This window comes from Mustela nigripes, chromosome 14 (genome assembly GCF_022355385.1).
Source record: "Mustela nigripes isolate SB6536 chromosome 14, MUSNIG.SB6536, whole genome shotgun sequence".
NCBI classification, from domain to species: domain Eukaryota; kingdom Metazoa; phylum Chordata; class Mammalia; order Carnivora; family Mustelidae; genus Mustela; species Mustela nigripes.
This window is the reverse complement of record NC_081570.1, coordinates 99,556,719-99,576,410: the sequence shown is the minus strand read 5'-3', so window position 1 is coordinate 99,576,410 and position 19,692 is coordinate 99,556,719. Positions and strand designations below refer to the sequence as shown.

The 19,692-nt window shown below is 49.4% G+C and overlaps 1 protein-coding gene across 4 annotated transcripts in view; it reads right to left on the bottom strand.

The window, feature by feature from the left end:
* Positions 1 to 19,692, bottom strand: part of MAB21L3 (mab-21 like 3) — a 45,445-nt gene that overhangs the window by 23,676 nt on the left and 2,077 nt on the right. For all 4 annotated transcript variants that reach the window (XM_059375840.1, XM_059375842.1, XM_059375839.1 and 1 more), the window contains exons 3-6: positions 11,173 to 11,313; positions 8,162 to 8,453; positions 4,981 to 5,159; positions 4,307 to 4,501 (exon numbers count right to left, since the gene is read on the bottom strand). In XM_059375840.1, the coding sequence (XP_059231823.1) occupies positions 4,307 to 4,501; positions 4,981 to 5,159; positions 8,162 to 8,453; positions 11,173 to 11,313 (807 nt within the window). The remainder of the gene's footprint in view (positions 1 to 4,306; positions 4,502 to 4,980; positions 5,160 to 8,161; positions 8,454 to 11,172; positions 11,314 to 19,692) is intronic.

Sequence of the window (19,692 nt, the reverse complement as noted above, 5' to 3'; positions counted from 1 at the left end):
AATTTAATTAAAAAAAAAAAAAAAAACAAGGGGCGCCTGGGTGGCTCAGTGGGTTAAGCCTCTGCTTTCAGCTCAGGTCATGATCCCAGGGTCCTGGGATCGAGCCCCACATCCAGCTTCCTGCCCAGCGGGAAGCCTGCTTCTCCCTCTCCCACTCTCCCTCCTTGTGTTCCCTCTCTTGCTGTGTCTCTCTCTGTCAAATACATAAATAAAATCTTAAAAACAAAACAAAACAAAACTATTCTCAGCTCTCCTGTCCCCCCCCCGTCCCAGGGTCCCAGCTCCCTCCTAACCTCTCATTCCTCTGCTCAAGTGCAGGCTTCTCGAAACAATCCGCTCAATTATCAGTCGTCATTTCCCTCCTCTTATTCCCATCTCAATCCACTGCCATACGGACTCTTCTGCCATCTGGCCTGAGAAGCTGCTGTCTGTGAGGTCCAATGATCTCCATGCTGCTAAGTCCAACAGGTCTTGCCCCGCCCTGGCCCTACCTGACCTTTCAGCGGAATCGGATTCTCCCACTCACAGCCTCCTTCAAATCCTTCTTCACTGGCTTCCGAGCCACGCGCTCCCTGGATTTCTCCAGGCGCCACAGCTATGCCTTGGCATGTTAGCCCCTTGACTGCCTCAGTCTGGAGTTTTGGAGGCTTGATTCCACACCCTCTTTCTCTTGTTCTCTCTTGCTTCCTTCCTCAGTGGCCTGAATCCCCACCAAACACACGGAAGTCACTCTTTCTCCAAGCCCTACTTCTCCTCTGACCTCTTCCTCCCCTGTTATCTCTTGGAAATCTGAAGGTTATCTCCATCAGCCTGTCCCAACTGAACTCATGGCTTTCCCACGTCTCCAGGGCTGCTGTCTAGCCAGTCACGCAAAACACAAGCCGGGGGTCACCCTCCCTCACCAGCATCACCAAGCCCCCCAGTCCTCCGAAGTGGTTCTTCCATCTCCCCCTGTTATGCTCGTCTCCACGGCCGTCCTCCTCTTCCGCCTCCCCCGAGCCTCTGTCCCCATTCTTGTCCCCATCCTGTCACCACCCATGCTGCAGCCAACATGATCTTTTTGAAATAGAAATCCATGATTCTTCTGGTCTGAAAGACTTGCAAGCCTTCTCCTGGCTGGTTAATGAAAAACCACAATTCTTCGGAGGGTTTTGGCTCACAAGGGTGGGGCCCTGCCTTCCTTTCCAGCCTCGGCTGGCCCTCGGCCCCCCTCATGCTCTCCTTCCAGCCCCACTGGCCTCACATCGCTCTCTGCTACCCCGGAGGGACTTCCTGCACATCTGACTTCTTCTGCTTGGAACACACTTCCTTCCCCAATTCGTCCAGGACACTCGTCCATCAGATCAAATGCCCCTACGAGACCATTCGACACTCTCTTCACCACGTACTTCTCAGAATGCCCATGACGGCAGTTGCCATCATCTCTGTTATTTATGTATGCGATCCCCTAGAAGGCTGTAAGCTCTGTGCACAAAGAGGCCAATCAATACCTATTTCATGGCTCTGATGTCACACAGCCCCAGCAGAGGAGCTAGCCCATGGGAGGCAGTCAAAAATGTTTATTGACTAAGGGAAATAATTCATTAATATTATGATCTGGATATTGAACATTTTTTAAAAAGAGCCTCTATGAGAAAGGAAAACAACAGTTGCGACTTCACAGCAAGATCCTGAGTATGTGTGTATTTTTAAAGATTTTATTTATTGGACAGAGAGAGAGAGATCACAAGTAGGCAGAGAGAGAGGAGGAAGCAGGCTCAACGCTGAGCAGAGAGCCCGAGGTGGGGCTTGATCCCAGAACCCTGGGATCATGACCTGAGCCGAAGACAGAGGCTTTAACACTGAGCCACCCAGGCGCCCCCGAGTGTGTTTTGATTTAAATCACATTGTGCAATGTGAATGAGCTGGCGATAAAGTCATGCTATCAAGATAACCTAGACACCCCTGCTTTAATCCCTCTCGTGGTTAAGCTTTTATCTGCCTAAGCAAACCCAAAGTGGTTAAGCTTCTTAGCATCAAACCCCTGTGCCTTTGAGTGGGGTTTTAGGAAGAAGCAAGCCAATGAAGGATGAGCTCTTCTTCATACAAAGTTGCTTTGGGGGAGAGCTGCTTTGGGGAGGAGGCAAGAACCTCCTTAGACCATGTCAGACTGAGGGTGATGCCGACTCATACTCCCTTCCTGAGGCTGTTTTTCAACCCAGCTCTTCTACTTTTCCCAGACTGCAGTCTTGGCAAGGATCCTGCCCACTCAAGCCATCATCCAGGATGGTGTCTAACAGCACACGGTCACCAGCCACATCCATCCTTATGTCTAAAGGTGAGGACATCCTGGACCGAGGATGGAACACTAGAAGAACAGGCAGCTAGTACTACTTCTGTCTGTCCTGCCATTCTCCATGAGTACCCCCGCCTTCAACTGACCCTTCTTGAGAATGCACGATTCTGCACTCTATCACTGAGTTAGGGAGAACTGAAACAAAGCACATTTAAGAAGTTGCCCTAAAACCCTCTAGTGATGGAGAAGCCACTGGAATCAAAGTATATCCTTGTGTGTAGTACAGTGTTGACAGCAGTCAAGGGATGGGAGGCCCACTGTGGCCCTATTCACTCTTGTCTAAAATGTTCATGTCACTTAATATGTTACCATCCATCTTAACTGTGAGGCAGTGAAGTCAGTGGTTAAGATCTTGAGGTTCCAGATAAGATAGAATGTGGCTTGCTTCTCAGCTCTGACCCTTCCTAGTGTGGCTTGTAGGAAGGCAAGCAAGCAAGAAGCCAAACCTGCCGAATGAACTTGACCATCCTCCGCAAGCACATGCCCTCAAGAACAGGTGGGTGTTTTTAGGGGAATGTGTGTGGGCACATACCGAGAATGTTGAAACTCCAGAGAAAGGCCCCGGGGTGTGCAAATGATATTTTAACTAATTCTGGGGGGGGTCAAAGAGGACAGGATATTAGGAAAGAGGAGAAAGAAAAGCAGAGACTACTGCCTTCATGGGGGAAAAAAGCTGAATATGATGTGAAAGCACTCATTCATTTGCTCAACAAATATTTATTGAGCAACTACTATGTACGCAGCATTGGGAGAGATACTAAAGGTGCAGTAGTAGTTGCTCTTCAAGAGCTTACACTGGAGCTGGAGGAATTATCCAGGGTCAGAAGATGGTGGTCCCCTGAACAAGAGGGGGCACAAGCGGGAAGGCACCGCACAGGCAGCCTGTGCTCGCCTGTGCAAAAGGTCAGAGAGAAGCTCCCGGACACACACTAGCTAGGCTTAGGCTGTGCTGTCTCTAAGTCCACCTGCCACCTCCCAACCTCAGAGTGCCACACAGCATGTTCCATGAATGGCCTGTTCACCATGTACCGTTGGGAATTTGCAAAAGAGGAGTTCAGGGTGTGATGGAGTGCCCCCCTCCCCAGGGATACCCTGTGATGTCCCAACCCGGGCCAGGGGTCTGCTGCTCTGGGTCTGTTTTCCCCGGTGCTCCCCATGTTGTGTGATGCCACGTGCACCTGGGGGACCACCTGACGGCCTGTCTCCCCCACTGGACTGTCGACTCCAAGGAAGCAGGAACCACTTTCTGTGTTTGCTCACCTGGGACCTCCACGAGAGCGCACAGAACAGGTGTCTGGCCCACAGTAACCCCAATAAACATTTGCTGAACGAGTGATTAAAGGCAGTCATGAATGTGTATGACTGGGTTTGGGGAAGGAGGCAAGTGCTGCAGAGGAAGGGGAAATCCCTGCTTGAGGATCTGGAACCCAGAAGTTCAGGTCCGCAGCCATGACCCCATGGCAATCACCACTTCCTGGTGTCCCCCCACCCCCATGTGGCCGTGGCCTCACGAGGCTGAAGTGGAGACCCAGGGAGTCTTAAAGTCCCGAGTCAAGCCATTTGCAAGCTGTTCCCAGACTGTTGGCTTCTCAGGGGCAGGGGCCATACCATGTAAACAGCGCTGAACCTCAGCATGGTTTCTGGCACACAGTGGGCACTCGTGTTGGTTTGGCGACGGAAGTAAGTGGAGGGGAGAGACAGAGAAGAAAAAGAGGAGCCGACCAAAAGGAAGGAAAGAGAGCAAGAGGGCCAAGGAAAAGAGGAGGCCATTCGGCTTGGGCAGGGCTGTGGTGGGCACAGATGGCCCGGGGGTCGCGGTCTCACCAGGCAACAGTACATGCGATGGCCAATCGGGACACCAGCGCCCCCTCTCGAATCTGACGCGTACACACCCCCCCAGCGGGAGTGGCTCTGGCCCGCGCGTGGGGCCCCCCGAGAGGATGCACCCACACCTGGGGTGTGCCCACTCACCTGCAAATGGTGGGACGTGATGACCGGCCTCCTTCCTGGACACCAGACGTCCTCCTTCATCTGCCTCAGGGCCCGGAGACACTTCCTGCGGCAGCCCCCGTCCTCGTCCAGCTGCTCCAGCAGCACCTGCTCGGCCTGCAGGAAACTCAGCTGCCAGTGATAATGGGAACAGGCCAACAAGGCAAACCCAAAGGACTGGGAAAAGAGAAAAACACCAGGAAAATGAGGAGGGGGAGGAGGCTTGCCATCTCTGAAGCTATCCACTACTCTGGGGCGGGGTGGCGGGGGGAACCTGCCACTAAGCAGGCAGAACCTCCCACTTGGGGACGTGGAGGCAGGCTCAGGGCAAACCACTTCCTTGTGCACAGGGAATGGGAGAGGCTGTGTCCACGTTCCCGCAGGCACTGGTTCTCCAAGCCGAGCCTGCACCTGGAGAGCTTGTTAAGGCCCAGACGGCCTGGCCCTGCCCATGGATAGGAGCAGGGCTCAGGAATCTGCATTGCTAACAGGCTCTCAGGGGCCGCTGTGGACTGTGGGGCCCCCACCTGGAGCACCACTGCTCGAGGGAAAGCTCATTTTTCCCTTCCAGTGCTGGCTGGCAGTTAGTGATGCTGCGGATGGATAAGCTGTGAGTGCCTCTGCTTTGGGGAGCTGGGCCCTCCGCTCCCCAATACCTTGATGCACTCCACTCTCTGTCGGGAAGGCCAGCGCCTCAGACAGGGAGGCCACCGAGCTTTCGCAGACCAGGCAGTAGGGATCTCCACAGCAGGGACCAGCTCTAGCTCCACCTGCCCTGTGGCTGTTTCCACGGCAACCCAAACTGCAGAGTGGTGTGTTAGCATGCTGACCTTACCTGTTGGGAAATGACAAAGAGGCAATGAGAAGAGAAAGCCCGGCTCCCTGCAAACGTTCAAAGGAGGAACTGGGGAGCAGGGGCAGCGAGCAGCTCCCTGTGCCTGGGCAGCTGGGCACAGGTTGGTAGCACTCCAAAGCTGGGGTATTTATGGCTAAACTAGACAATTAAGTGAATATGGATAGAAACGTTGCTAGCAAATCTCGTGGTGGGTGACTGTTGCTTCTTCCTTTCTCCCCGCCCCCAAGGCTGTTACGGCTCCTTTTCTTTGAAAGTAATAAGATTCTTTTCAGAAGGCTCAACTGAAGAAAAGAGACACAGAAGACAAAGGAAAGAGGGACTATTTGCTAGTAAAAATGAAATCCAGCCATTCTTGTATGTCCCCTCCATTGTGCCCAGATGTCCTGACCTTGTTGGGGACAGCATTCCACCCGACTCATCCATCTGCCCCTGGTGGGGTTCTGCTTAACCCGTTCGTTCCCTACCCGACTCCCAGTCTCTCAGACAGCATCGTTTCCACCATCCATCAAGCTAGTCTGGCCTCCAATACATTGGTCACCCCAAGCCCTTATAATTATAAAATGCTTCAAAGTGTGTCATCGCCATTGGTTGAAAGGATCGAAGGAGTAGGAAGAAGCTCCCACTACCTCTTCAAACCAGGCAATGAGAGGAAGAGAAGAACCAATGCATCTGGGAGCATTTTCCAGCTCCTGTACTAGAATTCATTGCTGATCTGTCCCCCCTTCTTTCAAAAGATGCACAGTAGTTTTTTCGTTTGTCTTCACTAAAGATGAGGATAAGCTGTCTCGGTCAGGGTCTATTATTTTTCTCCTGTTTGCTCAGAGAATAAAATGGAAGCTCACTCATTAATCGTGCTACGCTATTCAAAAGGAAAACACTCTTCTCCTTGGGCTGGCGTGTGATGAAGAGGTTATTGTCTGCATCTCATCAGAGCTGCCCAGACAGGAACAGGACGACGTCTGGCACCCTGGCATTATTTACTGAAAGCATCTCATCAACCTGGCCCATTTGCAAGGTCTCATTTGCACTTTTACTATTACCACTGTTTCAAAGTGAAGAGGTCAGCACATGCTGGAACCAGCCTGCCCCGTCCACACCTCACTTCTGCCCTGGCTCTGCTTGCGTGGTGCGTGACCTCCTGCATGTCAGCTCATCTCTCTAAACCTCAGTGTTCTCGTCTGTAAAACAGGCAGAAAAATAACTCTGACTCTCCAGGGTTGCTATGCCATGACCAAAGCATCCTATACATGGTAAGAATCCATTCAACATGGGTTAATTCCATCACAGAAACTTTCAGATCAGTTCCGTCCAGACAAGTAAAAGCACATTGAAATCCTTTTCTTTCTACACATGTGGAATTGCGTCCTGTTTAGCACTTTGGTTTTCCCTTCGTTATCCAGCATATGGATCTTTCACAACTCAGTGTGTACAACATGTACCCCATTCTTAAAGGCAGGACAGTGGACGAAAGGCAGAGATAGTACAATTTATTTTGTCCATCTCCCTTTGTTTCTGACATTATTTCTAGTTCCTTTCTATTACAGAGCCTATGGAAGTAGACACCCTTGTGTCTGTTTCCTTCTCATCTGTAGGAATCTATTTCTAGAACTGGAATTGTTGAACTGTCAAGTCAAGCACATTATAAAAATAAAAACAGACTCATCACCCTTAAGAAGTAGGCACCGATTTACACTTCCAAGAACAATGCATGGAAAGGCCTTTTGTACCACAGTCACCCTTGCTCTGAGCATGATCCCACATTTCACCTCTGTCCATTTAATGCACACTGCTTGAAACATACATTAGGTGGAGCCTTTTCCCCTGTTTTGTTTGTCTGTTTCTTTGTTTAAGATTTTATTGAGAGAGCGAGAGAGAGAGAGAGAAGTATGAGTTGGGGACAGAGGTGGAGGGAGAGGGAGAAACAGAGTCCCTGCGGAGCAGAGAGCCCGATGCAGGGCTTGATCCCAGGACCCCGAGATCATGACCTGAGCCAATAGCAGATGCTTAACTGACTGAGCCCCCCAGGTGCCCCCTTTTCCCACTTTTTTTATTAACTACTACTTGTTTATATTCTTTTTCTGTGAGTCTTTTTTTTTGGGGGGGGTCATGATTTCTATTGCTCTACTTGTATGTTTTCTTATTGGTTTACAAATACTCTTTTATAACTAAGGAAATTCACCACTTTTCCCAGTGTGAAATACACTTTTTTTATTCTGTGGGAACAAAATGTGTGTGTGTGCATGTGTGCACACATGCCCACATGGTAGCATACAGTTTAAGATCTGCGGACTGTCAAATTTAATCAGTTCTTCACGGCCTCTCATTTTTGTGTTTTGACACAAGTCAGTGGTTTCTGAATGTGGCATCTTAAGACACTGGGGGACTGCAGTCAGTTGTAGGGTGAGATAGAAGTGTGCTAGAAACAATGATCTGTGGCTTGCAATTTGCTTTTTATAAAGCATACCCAAGGTTTTAAATTCACATCCAGGGAAGGGTGTGCAAGCCAAAGGTCATTGTATGTCTGCCAGGGCAGTGATCCACGGAAATCCCAGCATCCGACTCTTGGGTGTCAAAGCAGAAAAAAGAGCTAATTCACATTTCGGGGAGTGAACAGATGTAAGGAGCACATGGTTATTGTCTCCGTTTAGGGCACGAGTTTCAGGTAACACTTAAGCACAGGTTTTTTGTTTTTTAATTTTTTTAAAGATTTTGTTTATTTTATAGTGAGAGCGAGAGTGTGAGACAGCATGAGTGTGAGGGGCAGAGAGAGATGGAGAGAGAGAGACTCCCAAGCAGACTCCATGCTGAGTGTGGAGCCTGATGCAGGGCACAATTCCAGGACTCCGGGACTGTGCCCCGAGCTAAAACCAAGAGTCAGACGCTCAACGGACTGTGTCACCCAGGCGTCCCTAAGCAGAGGTTTTATAAAGCTAAAAGGAAATGCCAGAAACTGCCCTTTGTCCTGTTCTTGATCAGCTCACCTGAAAGATGACAGGTTCCAATCGCATTTTCTACCAGCTTCCGGAACACCTGGAGGACCTTGGCGGGCACAATATCGCCCTCAATGTTCACATCCGCCTCATGCCACTGCCACAGGCTCTTCATAAACTGCTCCACCTCTAGCCACTGCTGCAGGCCCTCTGGGTCCTGCAAGGGGCAGGACAGCCTCGTGCCCTGCAGCGTGTAGTAACGCCAGCGTTGCTCCCTGGCCTCCCTGTACCCGGCCAGGCCCTTCACTGGGATGGTGACCAGGAACTGGCTGGGGGCCAAAACCTGGGGTCAAGAAAAGAGACAGGAGTGTGAGTTCACGGACTTCAGCGGTAACAGCAATCTCCGGGGCACCAACCTGTCGAACTGGGGAGCTCAACGAACCACTCAACGCTTGGCAATGTGCTGAGACGGACAGAGGGCTGCACCTGCCCACTGCAGGAGGGTTCCATCTTTGTCCTGCCACTAACCACGGTATCAGGCAGATGAGTTAATTCACCGAGTCCTTGGTGTAAGGAATCTGCAAGGAAGAGAGTGCCCCTGACCTGGAACTCTAAGAAGTACCCAAGGGGGAGAAGAGAAAGCAGGGAAAGGAAACAGTATACACTGAGCTCTGCACATACTAAGCACTGCAAGCCCAGGCATTAGACGAGGTGATCTTCCCAGTTCCACGATGAGGTGGGCTTTGTTAACATTTCCCAGATGAGGAATTTAAGGCTCAGAGAGGCTCTGACATCTCCCTGGGGACACACAGCCAGTTAAGTGGGAGAGCCAGAATGTAAGCATAAGCCCTCTGACGGCTTGTTCAGGGCTTGTCATCTATGTTGGGCTGGCTCTCAGTCAGGGAGGAATGACCTGGGCTGGCTTAAAGGTCTGGTAATGGGAAGGGTTGGAAGGAAGCAAAAGGATTCTGCAAAACGTCTCCCTATCTTTTTGCCCGTACTGATGGCCCATGGCCAGTATTAATGATTGGTCCTTACAAAACCACAGGTGAATGCAAGGCAATTGCTGAGACCATGTGAGCTATTGAGATGATTCTAAGTTTCATAAAACTTAGAATAAAGCAAACAATCAGAATCTACCTATTCCATTTCTACAGGTATCAGTGAAGTAGAGGTCGGGGTCAAAGTGGTCAGGCCCAACAGTCCAAAGGGTCAAACAGATTGCCCAGAAGTGTGGTACCCCCAGAAGGAGCCTGACCTCTGGCCACAACACGTGGCAGCCTACTCCACACCGCACCTCTTCCCATCAGTCAGCTGTGCACTTCAAGGGCCTCCTCCTTCTTGTAGAAAGTTCTGACCATAGTATTTGGTTAATCTTTGCTCAGGGCCCTGTCATCGGCCAGTTCATGGGTGAACACCAAACTCTGCCTCGTTCTCAGACAACAACAGTGTGATGCTTTAGATAACGGATCCATGTGACTTCTGGTGCCCACAGAAAGGTGATGGGATTTCAAAAGGGAACACATCGAAACTCTGGCATACTTTGAACCCCCCTTCACGGGAATTCGAGAACACCACTATTGTGTTAATAGTCACATAAATGATGCTTAATTAATACTCGCCACATTTGTTCCAAGATAAAATAAAATCAATTTCATATGCTCCACTCCAACTATTTTTGAAATTTAATATGCAGGACACGATGTATATAAATGCAAGATCCATTTTAACCTATGAATTCTAAGTGAGACCACAGAAGGAAATTTCCTCCGATATAATTCTAGGGAAAGTGTTGTTGTGGGGTGCCTGGGTGGCTCGGTTGGTTGAGCATCTGCCTTCAGCTCAGGTCATGATCCCCGGGGTCCTGGGGTCAAGTCCTGCATCAGGCTCCCTGCTCAGCAAATCCCCCTGTTCATACACTCTCTCTCAAATAAATAAAATAAAATCTTAAAAAAAAAAAAAAGTGGTGTTGTGTTTCTACTCCTAGTCACTGGTCTCTAATGATCTACTGCAGGTTGGAAGGGTGACAGAAGTGGGCAAATGATGTTATGTTGGGATCCAATCTAGTATTAGAATTTTTATCCTGGGGTAAATTTCCCCAAATCTCTACTCTGTCCCCAAATACACAGGTCCCAGATCCTTGTGCCTGACAACCTTGGAATGTTCTGGACCCGCAAGGGTCTTCAGTTCAGGCCCTATTTCTTTTATTCATTCATTCATTCATTCATTCATTCACTGAAGCTGAGTGTCTGCATGGGCCACACACCATGTTGGGTGTTAGTAATGGAGCGATCAATAAACATGATCTTTACGATCAAGGAGCTTATCGTCTTGTGTGAGAGATAGGGCATGAATATACATATATTTAATACACGCAAAAGGGGTTCTTAGGAGCCATAAAGAAAAACCAAGATAAAGCAGCACAGGGACTGAAAAGGACTCAGAAGCCCACTTCCCTCATCTCTGAAAGGCAATGAGCCATGTCTGTTCCTCGAGGCTGTTTGCAAGTGTGAGGGAGGCCATTTCTGAGAGAATGGTTCGGTGCTGCCGGAAGGCTGCCGTCACACATGGGCCCCGGTGGCTTAGAGTCCTGTCTGCAGCGGGGACAGAAGTTGTGAGGCCACCCCTGCAGTTTCTAAGGTCTGCCTCCTCCCCCACCTCTGCAACCCAGACTCTTAACTTTCAACCCTTTTCTCACAGGTGCCTCCAGTTCCTCTCCCCAGGCCCCCTCTATTGGGCAGGCACTGCCTACAAGGATGTGCGCTTAACTAAATTTCAGCTGTTACAGCCCAGTGTGTTTGGAGTCCGAAGCCCCGGGCTGAGTTCTGGCTGTAGTGCCTAACAGGACATCAGGCCATCTGACTTCTCAGAGCCTCAGAAGGGGGACTCACAAGACACAGCAACTCTGGAGTCTGTATGTAAGTGGCAAATACTAAAAGGACCTGCAGAACACAAAGGATCACTGGTACCCTCGGCTGGGTGACACCTGCTGCACCGAGACCTGCCTACCCGTGCACCTGACTCCCTGGGTGGTGCTTAGAGAGTAAGTGAGACCTGCTTACCTTGATGTTCCCATTATACGTGTCAGAGTAAGGGACAGCCTGGAATCGAAGGTCTTGGTGGCTGATTTCGGCGGTCAGGTGGTGGACGACCCTCTGCACCTCCTCCACAATCTGGGAGACCTGCTGGCGCCTCTCATGCACCTGGATGGGAAGGGATGAGCACAGCAGTCGCTCCGGGGGCGGGGCCCGGACACTGGCATGAGGATGTGACATACAGGCCCAGCGGTGGGCGACCATAGCAGCACAGACAAGCAAACCTACGCTCCCAAGAACCCCAGGGGACATGCACCTAGGCGTGGTGGCACTTGCTGATGCTCAGTGCTCTCCTCTGAAATAGAAGCAGTCATCAGCATTGACCAAGTGCCTGTGTGCAGTGGGTGCTGGGGCACAGCAGTGAACGAGAGAAGAGCAAAGAAGACAGACAAGTCCTCATACATACAGGATATATGTACATATGTGTATATATACACACGCATACACACACACATACGTAGTATCTAATATTGGGAATGATAAATCCCATGAGGCAAATAAAATAGGATAAGGGACTAGAGAGTAAAAGGGCTGCTCATTTAGATCAGGTGGCCACAGAAGGCTTCTCTGAGGAGGCGCCGGCGGATCCCCTAAGCAGGAGCGTGCCTGGAAGGCTCAAGGGCCGGCAAGGGGGCCCCTGTGGTTGGAGCCTGGAAAAGGGAAAGGAGAGTGACAGGAGATGAATGCGAAAAGGCTGGTGTGGCCAGCCCATCCTGCGGGGCTTTGTGTGCCGTGCTGAGGCTCTACCATGGGGGTAAGAGTGGTTGCTGTCCAGGCTGGTGAAATGAAAGGTTCAATGTGTGTAATCACAGCACAGACGCTTTCTAGCCTTCTGTTGTCCATAAATGGTGACTCTCTTGGCCCTGGTACTCTTGCTACCAGACCTGCCAGAAAAGGCACACATTTATGTTCCCTCAGATTCACACTGCAAGTTCCCAAGAACAGGAATTACCATCAGAAAGTTGAGCACTCATGCTACAAACCCTCACAGGTACTCAAGGTCTAGGGAAATAGGTGCTTGTGGGGAATACACGGCACTTTTAGTAAACTCCAGGGAATTAGGAAGATCCAAATGAAGAAGAAATGGGAAGAGCCCATTTGTGTTTTCTGGAATGGAGGCGGGGGGGTTCCATTCTGTTGCTCGTGCTGGTGCCCTGACGTGGTGGTGGTGGGGGGGGAAGAGGCGGCTGACCGGGGCCAGGAACTGACAGGAAGCAGTATCTGATATATCTAAATGCAATGTCATGGCTGTTTCTATGTATTCTCCAGTCATTTAAGACACCCATTAATTAGTCAAGGAAAATGTCTAAGTCTAGGAGATTTCTAGCTATTTTTCTAAATGAACTCATCAGCTGGTCCAGTCATCTGAGACCTCATACCTCTCACCAATAAACCCAACAACCATATATGGACACAGTACACAAAAGTGCTCATGTACACATGCTCTATGTCACGTGTATAAAGTGTGTCACATATATAAATTAGTTCATTAATAAACATTTATTTAGCACCTCTGTGTGCCAGGCACTCTGTGACATTCAGGGGCACAACAAAGAGTGACACAGAAATTGCCATGGTCTGCAGTAGTGGGTAAGACAGGTATCGGGTCTGAATAAGCATGGGGCCCACGATAGGGAATTACCAGAAGGGTACTCCTGGGTTCAACAGGGCAGGTGGCCTCATCTGAAGCCCAAGACCTGCTTTAAAGATTCCTATCCCCACACAGGGGACCATCTTTGAAAAACTAGTACTTTCCAGATGCCTAGGAGTAACAAGAAACATAAGACAAGGCTCCTGATCTTAAGGAGCTTAAATCTCCCTGGAAATACATGATATACATAAAATAGTCTTTTCAAAACCCCATATTTTGACCTAAGGGTCAAAGGTCTTGACCTTGCCTGACCTTAGGGATGATGATCATATCTATGTGTTTTTTTAAAAAATATCTTATTTATTTATTCGACAGACAGAGATCACAAGTAGGCTGAGAGGCAGGCAGAGAGAGAGGAGGAAACAGGCTCCCCTCTGAGCGAAGAGCCTGATGTGGGACTCGATCCCAGGACCCCGAGACCATGACCCGAGCCAGAGGCAGAGGCTTTAACCCACTGAGCCACCCAGGTGCCCCCATGCAGATTTTTAATACCATCTTTTTGCCATCAGCACCCACCACTGCTCTTATATGTCTACCCACTACATTCATCACAGGGTGGGGGGCACCTTTCTTAAGCATTTGTAAACTATCAAGATCCTGCATCTTCTAGAGTGTCCAATGGAAGAGGAAAGGCAGTCAGGGAGGGGGCAGATCCTTTGCCATGCCAAACATAAAGGGGAATGCTTTTAGTAGCCCATTTTAAAGGGTCCCCTGCAGGGCCAGACTCTTCTGTGTGTTGTGATTCAACTCCATTTGATCATAAAATGCCAGATGCTGTGTATATGTGCCTGTATGACAGAACAAGACAAGGAAACTGGAAATTAAAGTCACAGCCATCTGGTGCTGGGCAGAGGTTTATATGGGATGCTATGGGTATACAGAAAAGGGAAATTTCATCTAGTCTGGAAGCTAGGGGTCCTTCCTGGAGGCACAGCATAGGGGGGGGGGGTTATATCTTGAAAGATTAGTAAGAGTTAGCGAGAAAGAGAAGAGTGTGAGGGTTGTTCTAGAAAGAGCAAATGGCAGGCATCTAGTACGAGGAGCATAGGGGAGATAGCAATGGTTTCCATTTTGCCAGAGAAAAGAGTGCCTTGGAGGAGGATGGTGAAGTGGGAGAATAAGCAGCAAGAGGTCTTGAAAATCAAGGAAGAAGTTGTTCAAGAACAAAGTCAATAGTAAGTGGCCCGATGAATAGGGCCCCCAAAAATGTCCACAGTGTTTGGCAACTAGAACAGGATTGATGTGCCCAGGGAAGGGGTGGGCACTGAAGCCAGACTGCGGTGGCTAAAGGATAAGTGGGAGGCGAGCAAGGGAACACAGAGGTCAGCAACTCCTCCAGGAAGTGGGGCCAGGGAAGGGGAAAAACCAAATAGGGACACCAACAGGTTTTTTCAAAATGACACACAGGTTTGAACATGTTTAAATGCTGAGAGAAAGGGGCCGGCAAGGAAGGAAGACTCAGCAGGGAGCAAAACCACTGAGTCAGGGTTTCCCAGCCAGAGCATCTTGCAAGTCCAGAAACCTGGTAAGCAATTCACCTTGGCACGTCACAAGGAAAGAGACAGGCATAAACACACATAAAAGGGTAGGCGTGCAGGAATCTGAGAGATTTCCTGTCTGAGGACTGTTTTCTTTACAGAGCAGGAGCCAAGGCAATGTGCTATGTGTGAGGTGGAGAGGGGAACACAGGGGACTGCAGACTGACAGACTTTGATGTGGAAATCACATCTCTGAGGAATGGGCGCTGTTCAGGCACCTATGTGAAGACTGCCAGGCACTCCCGACTCAGTTATGGGGGGGGGGTCCATGGGGCTATGGCATATCGGGGATTCAGCTGTGAGATGGTCTCCATGGCTCAGCCCTCCAAAGGTAACAACGGAGGTGCTAAGGCGAGGGCTTCATGGGCAAGATCTGGAAAAGGATAAAGGACCAAGGGAAGGTTTCTATGGTGGGCCACGTCTTCTAGCTGGGGAAAGAGAATGGACAAAGCCATTTAGTAGATGATGGAACACTGGACAAGTTCAGGGGCTCCAAGTCTGATCAAGAATAGCAGGAGAAAGTCATACAAGGCTAACTAGATAGAACCCCATAGTCAGAGTGGTTGGGAAATAGTCTTCCCAAATACCTAATTCCTTAGATTGTGTTGAGGACTAAGGCTCAGCCACAAATCCTCCAAGTCCACTGATGGGAGTTCATAGAACTCAAATGTCAGCAACACAGTGGTTAACTCTGTATGGGCAAGTATATTTTATTTCCTGAGTTGATAAACTAATGAAAGATTCATCACCATATCGACACTGTCAAATAATTTTTTTTTTTTTTTTTAGAGAGATTAAGCAGGAGAAGAGAGGCGGAGGGAGAGAACCTGAAGCAGGCTCTAAACTCAGCACAGGACCCAATGCAGGGCTTGATCTCAGGACCCTGAGATCATGACCTGAGCCAAAATCAAGAGTTAGATGCTTACCCCTCCGAGCCACCCAGGCACCCTGACACTGTCAAATAATTTTTAACTGATTTAAGCTTGAGAGACAAAGAGTGTGTGTGTGTGTGTGCGCGTGCACATACACACACACAATGAGTGGTCTACTGGACAAAGTTCTCCACTGTGAATCTCTTCCTACAAATTCTGCCCTCACTGGATGGTAGAATTTTCTTACTGGGAAGAATGAGGCAGTTCACACACTCCCTGGAAGACACCTATATTCCCTCATTCATTATACATCTTTATGACCTGTTTTGATTTCTGAAAGTCAAAATCAGAGTAGGTTCTAGAGCCTAGAGCCACAAACTCTGGTTTTGATTTCCTTCTTCCATTACTGCTGCCGCCATTTTGACTTGGGATCTTAGAACTGGAAGAGACCTCAGAAATCACCTTGTCTGGTGTCAACATATAGGAGTCCACAGTGATGGGTGGCTCTCCTGATGTCACATTGGCAGTTGGCAGCAGGACTGGCCCTAAGCCCAGGGTCCCTCACTGCTCTTTCTGTCCCTCTGTGCCTTACCTCCGAGTGGACGCTCCCAGAGTCATACCTACCTTTAGCCTCTTCCTGAACCTAACCACGCCCTCCATTTGAACTGAAGTCAAGTCTCATGAAGTAACAGATCCAAAGTCTCCATTTCTTTGGGCATCACTGACTGTTCTGACACCCACAGGCACCCCAGGGCAGCACAGTAGGGTCCTGAGTGTGGGGCTCCACCAGGACTGGGGGGAAGAGCCCTGCTTCTGACAGGCCTCCCTCCCCCACTCTCCCACCCAGTGCTCAAGCCCCCCAAGTCAAGCAGCAGCCTGTTCCCTGCAGGAGGTGATGGGTCGCGACCCCTGCCCCGCCCCGCTCCACTTCCTACCCTAGGTTCTGCACCTCTACGGACCACACCCTTCAGCAGCCCCAGAGGGACTTAGGCTGAAGGCTTCCCAGGCTCCATCCCACAGACCATTTGTCACTCTCTTGGTGTCACTCACAACCCAGACACCCCAGGCAGTTTCCCTGACTCCTCTGGAGCACAGCCTCATTAGGTGGAGCAAGAAGATTCCATTTCAGGGTGTGGAAAAGCAAGGAATGGGGCCCGAGGCGGCTCTACGGGGACTGATCTTGAGGGAAGAAGGACGTGCCACCACAGAGACCTGTCACCGGCCAGAGCCCAGAAGCCCTTTCAAGTGGGTCCAACTTCAGGGAGATACCAGGTGCAGCCTGGTATATATACCCATCACCAGACCCATTCCACAGCGCAGCTGGGAAACCCACGGTCATTTCAGAAGAAGGAATCAAGGCACGTGCAGTTCAAACATGATGTCAGTGCAGGCCTGAGTTTCACTCGCCTCCCCCAGGGATTAGTTCAGTGAAAAAAGGTGTGCTTTTCTTTTTAAAAGGCTGCATTTGTGGGTGGGACGGAGCATGAGCAGAAATGAAGTGGGTGACATTAGCCGGGCCCATGACGCAGACGCGGTTACCCTCTCTCAGCCTCCCCTCCATCCCAATGACCCCAGAAAGTTACACCACACCTGTTAGCCAGCAGATTCGGGAACTCGAATGAAGCAGAGTTTCCGTAAGAAGAGTCATGAGAGGCCCCCTTGAAGGATGCCCTGCGGTTTCTGTGTACCTGCCCCCACACACGTACACACCCCCAGCCCGGTGTCTGGCTCACTGTTGCCCCACACATCGTCTGCTACTATTAATAGCTCGAGTGTGGAACAATTTACTGTTTCAAATATAAATGAGTGAGAATTCAAGGTTATTGCCTATCATAACAGCATTCTGACTCATTGCATTCCAACACGCTTTCTTGAGACAGGCAGAGGGGCAACACTAAGCAGCATGCCAGGAATGTCACACAGGTCTGGCTACGTGAGCATGTGGCCTGTGTCACTGTCACCCACTGTGAGTGCTCCTGGGGATAAAAGGCTGAGAACTTCCTGCCAGACATTTTAATTCTGGAGCTGCATTAAATCCAATAAACAGGATCTTTAAAGACAAAAACAAAAAAGCAGGACGAGCACCATCTCTGTCATCCTGGGTTAATGACAGAAAAGTCTAGCACATATACTAAAACTGGAAGAAAAGTCTGAAAGGATGAAGAAGGAAGGTGCTATCTCCGGATGAAATGAGGCCCTGAACCATCATATCCCCGTTTTCTCAGACCCATTCTTCCCCGAGCGACATGTAGGGGCCCTACAGGTTCCATACATTGTGCAAAAACCAGACCAACACCAGCACCACAGAGCAGGGACGGGAGGCCCTCCCGTGTATGAGACCCTCCCTGAGAGCTAGCTCCCTGGAGCTGCCCCATAATACTGGAAGGTGGCGACTAGGATTATCCCCATTTTACAGAGGATGAAATGCCAAGTTCAGAGTGTCTAAGGAATTTGCGCTGGGTCCCGCCTGAGACAGTTTAATTTTCGGAACGGTGATCCACGCTGTGCACTGTCACACCTGGCAGACCACATTTGTAACCACTGCACTGCTCAGCCTCCCCAGGGACAAGCTGCAGGGCCTGAAACCCACACTGACTGCTTGAATGGAGCTCCCTCAGCCAGAAAGGTCTCTCCGTTACTCCTCCACTTAAAACCCAGTGCGTGCTCTCAGGCTTAATCTCCACTCCTCTCGCTGGGCCACACCTCCCCGCTGAGAGCCAACACTCCTCAGTTCTACTCCAGCACCCTGTAGAAATCTCGGTGTAGCCCTGTGGTCAGCCATGTACTGTACCAAGCATTTCCCTGTCTGCACAAGAACAGCCTCCTTTTACCCTTGGAGTTCTGTGCGAAATCTGCAGGCAGGAGAGGGCCATCCTTAAAGATATTCCAGACACATTTTACCTCTCAGTTCACATACCACATCCTGGACCTGGGTTTAGGGCACGGTGTTTTGCACACAGCAGGTGCTCAGTGTGTGTTTGTGGAGATACAGAGGGATTTAACAGAGAAAATATGGCTTTGGAGTAAAACAGAATTTTCTTACTGATACCTCAACACTCTCACTATCTAGCTGTGTCACCTTGGACAAGTTTTTGGAGGTATGTGCACATGTCACCTAGTGGATGATAGGTCCAATGAGATACTGCCTGGGCCTCAACCTGCCAGCACCTTTTACACTATTCTTGTATTATCTTCACTGAATTCTAAAGCTATTCTGACCACATATGTGTGAAGATACTGTGTGAACATCAAGGGGAATGAAGATACCCGAGACACTACCGCCCCCTCCAGAAACTCATAAACAGTAAAAGGAGATAATATTTAAGTGTCCACCCAAGAGAGTAACAGGAAAGGTGTCAAGAGTCAATATACAACCGATTGCCAAATAAATATTGTCAGTAATAATTACGACGAGTTCACAGGGAAACCAAAACATTCTGTGCTAGGGTGTCAAGGAAATCTTTCAAGATAAGGCTGGCTCTGAGTGGAGTCTGAAGGATGAATATGAGCCAGAGAAATGGAAATGGAGGGGAGAGAGGATGTCTCCCCTGGCAAAGGAGAGAGGGGAAGCTCGGGCTTAGACCTTCTCAGGGCACAGTATCTGTGGACAGGATTAACAGACTGACCACCTTCGGGGACAGAAGGGGGATACACCTGAGAAGGAGCGCTGAGGGGGGCGCAGGAATGCCACAGCCCCCCCCCCCCCCCCAAGAAGCCTCAAGCACATGCTCTGTTGAACTGACACTTAGCCCCAGCCCACAGTTACTAGGCAAGAAACTGGGACCTGTGGTTGCCAGATAGCCTGATGTTTTCCTTTTTCTGGAGAAGATGGAAATCTCAGTTTCTATGCAAAATCCTGCTATTATGAAATGTTTGTAACAAATATGAAAAAAATTTAACAGCACTCTGCGGGCCAAAGAAATCCTGTGTGCAGGCTGGAATCAATGTATAGAGCACTGTTGAGAATTTCTGCTATTGGAGATGCTGGGAAACAGCGTGGAAAGATACAGTGTTACTACTTGGATGCCAGGCTAAAAACACTTGGACTTTTTCCAGAAAACAGAGGACCATGGGAAAATGCCAGCACCCCTTCCACTTAAAAGAGTCCCCAAAGGGAAAACAATGGGAAGTTACTTTGTTGGGTGTAATTTTTATCATCCCACGTTTCGCCTATTCATCTAAGTAGTTTGCCTAAGAAATCAACTTTACTTATCACTGTGATAATGAACTCTGCTTTGTTTACTTGTGAAGGCATGTCTGTAATTTAGACCAGTCCCTAATCTTAGTTTAAATGCTTTAGCTTTAGTGGTGGCTCTGTGCCTTAAAAACTTCATCAGTAAATGGAAAGGCTGAATTAAGTCAGATAATATTTAAGGTGCCTTCCAGTTCTAACAGTCTAAGAGTCTAGAAGAATGTCAATTAACTC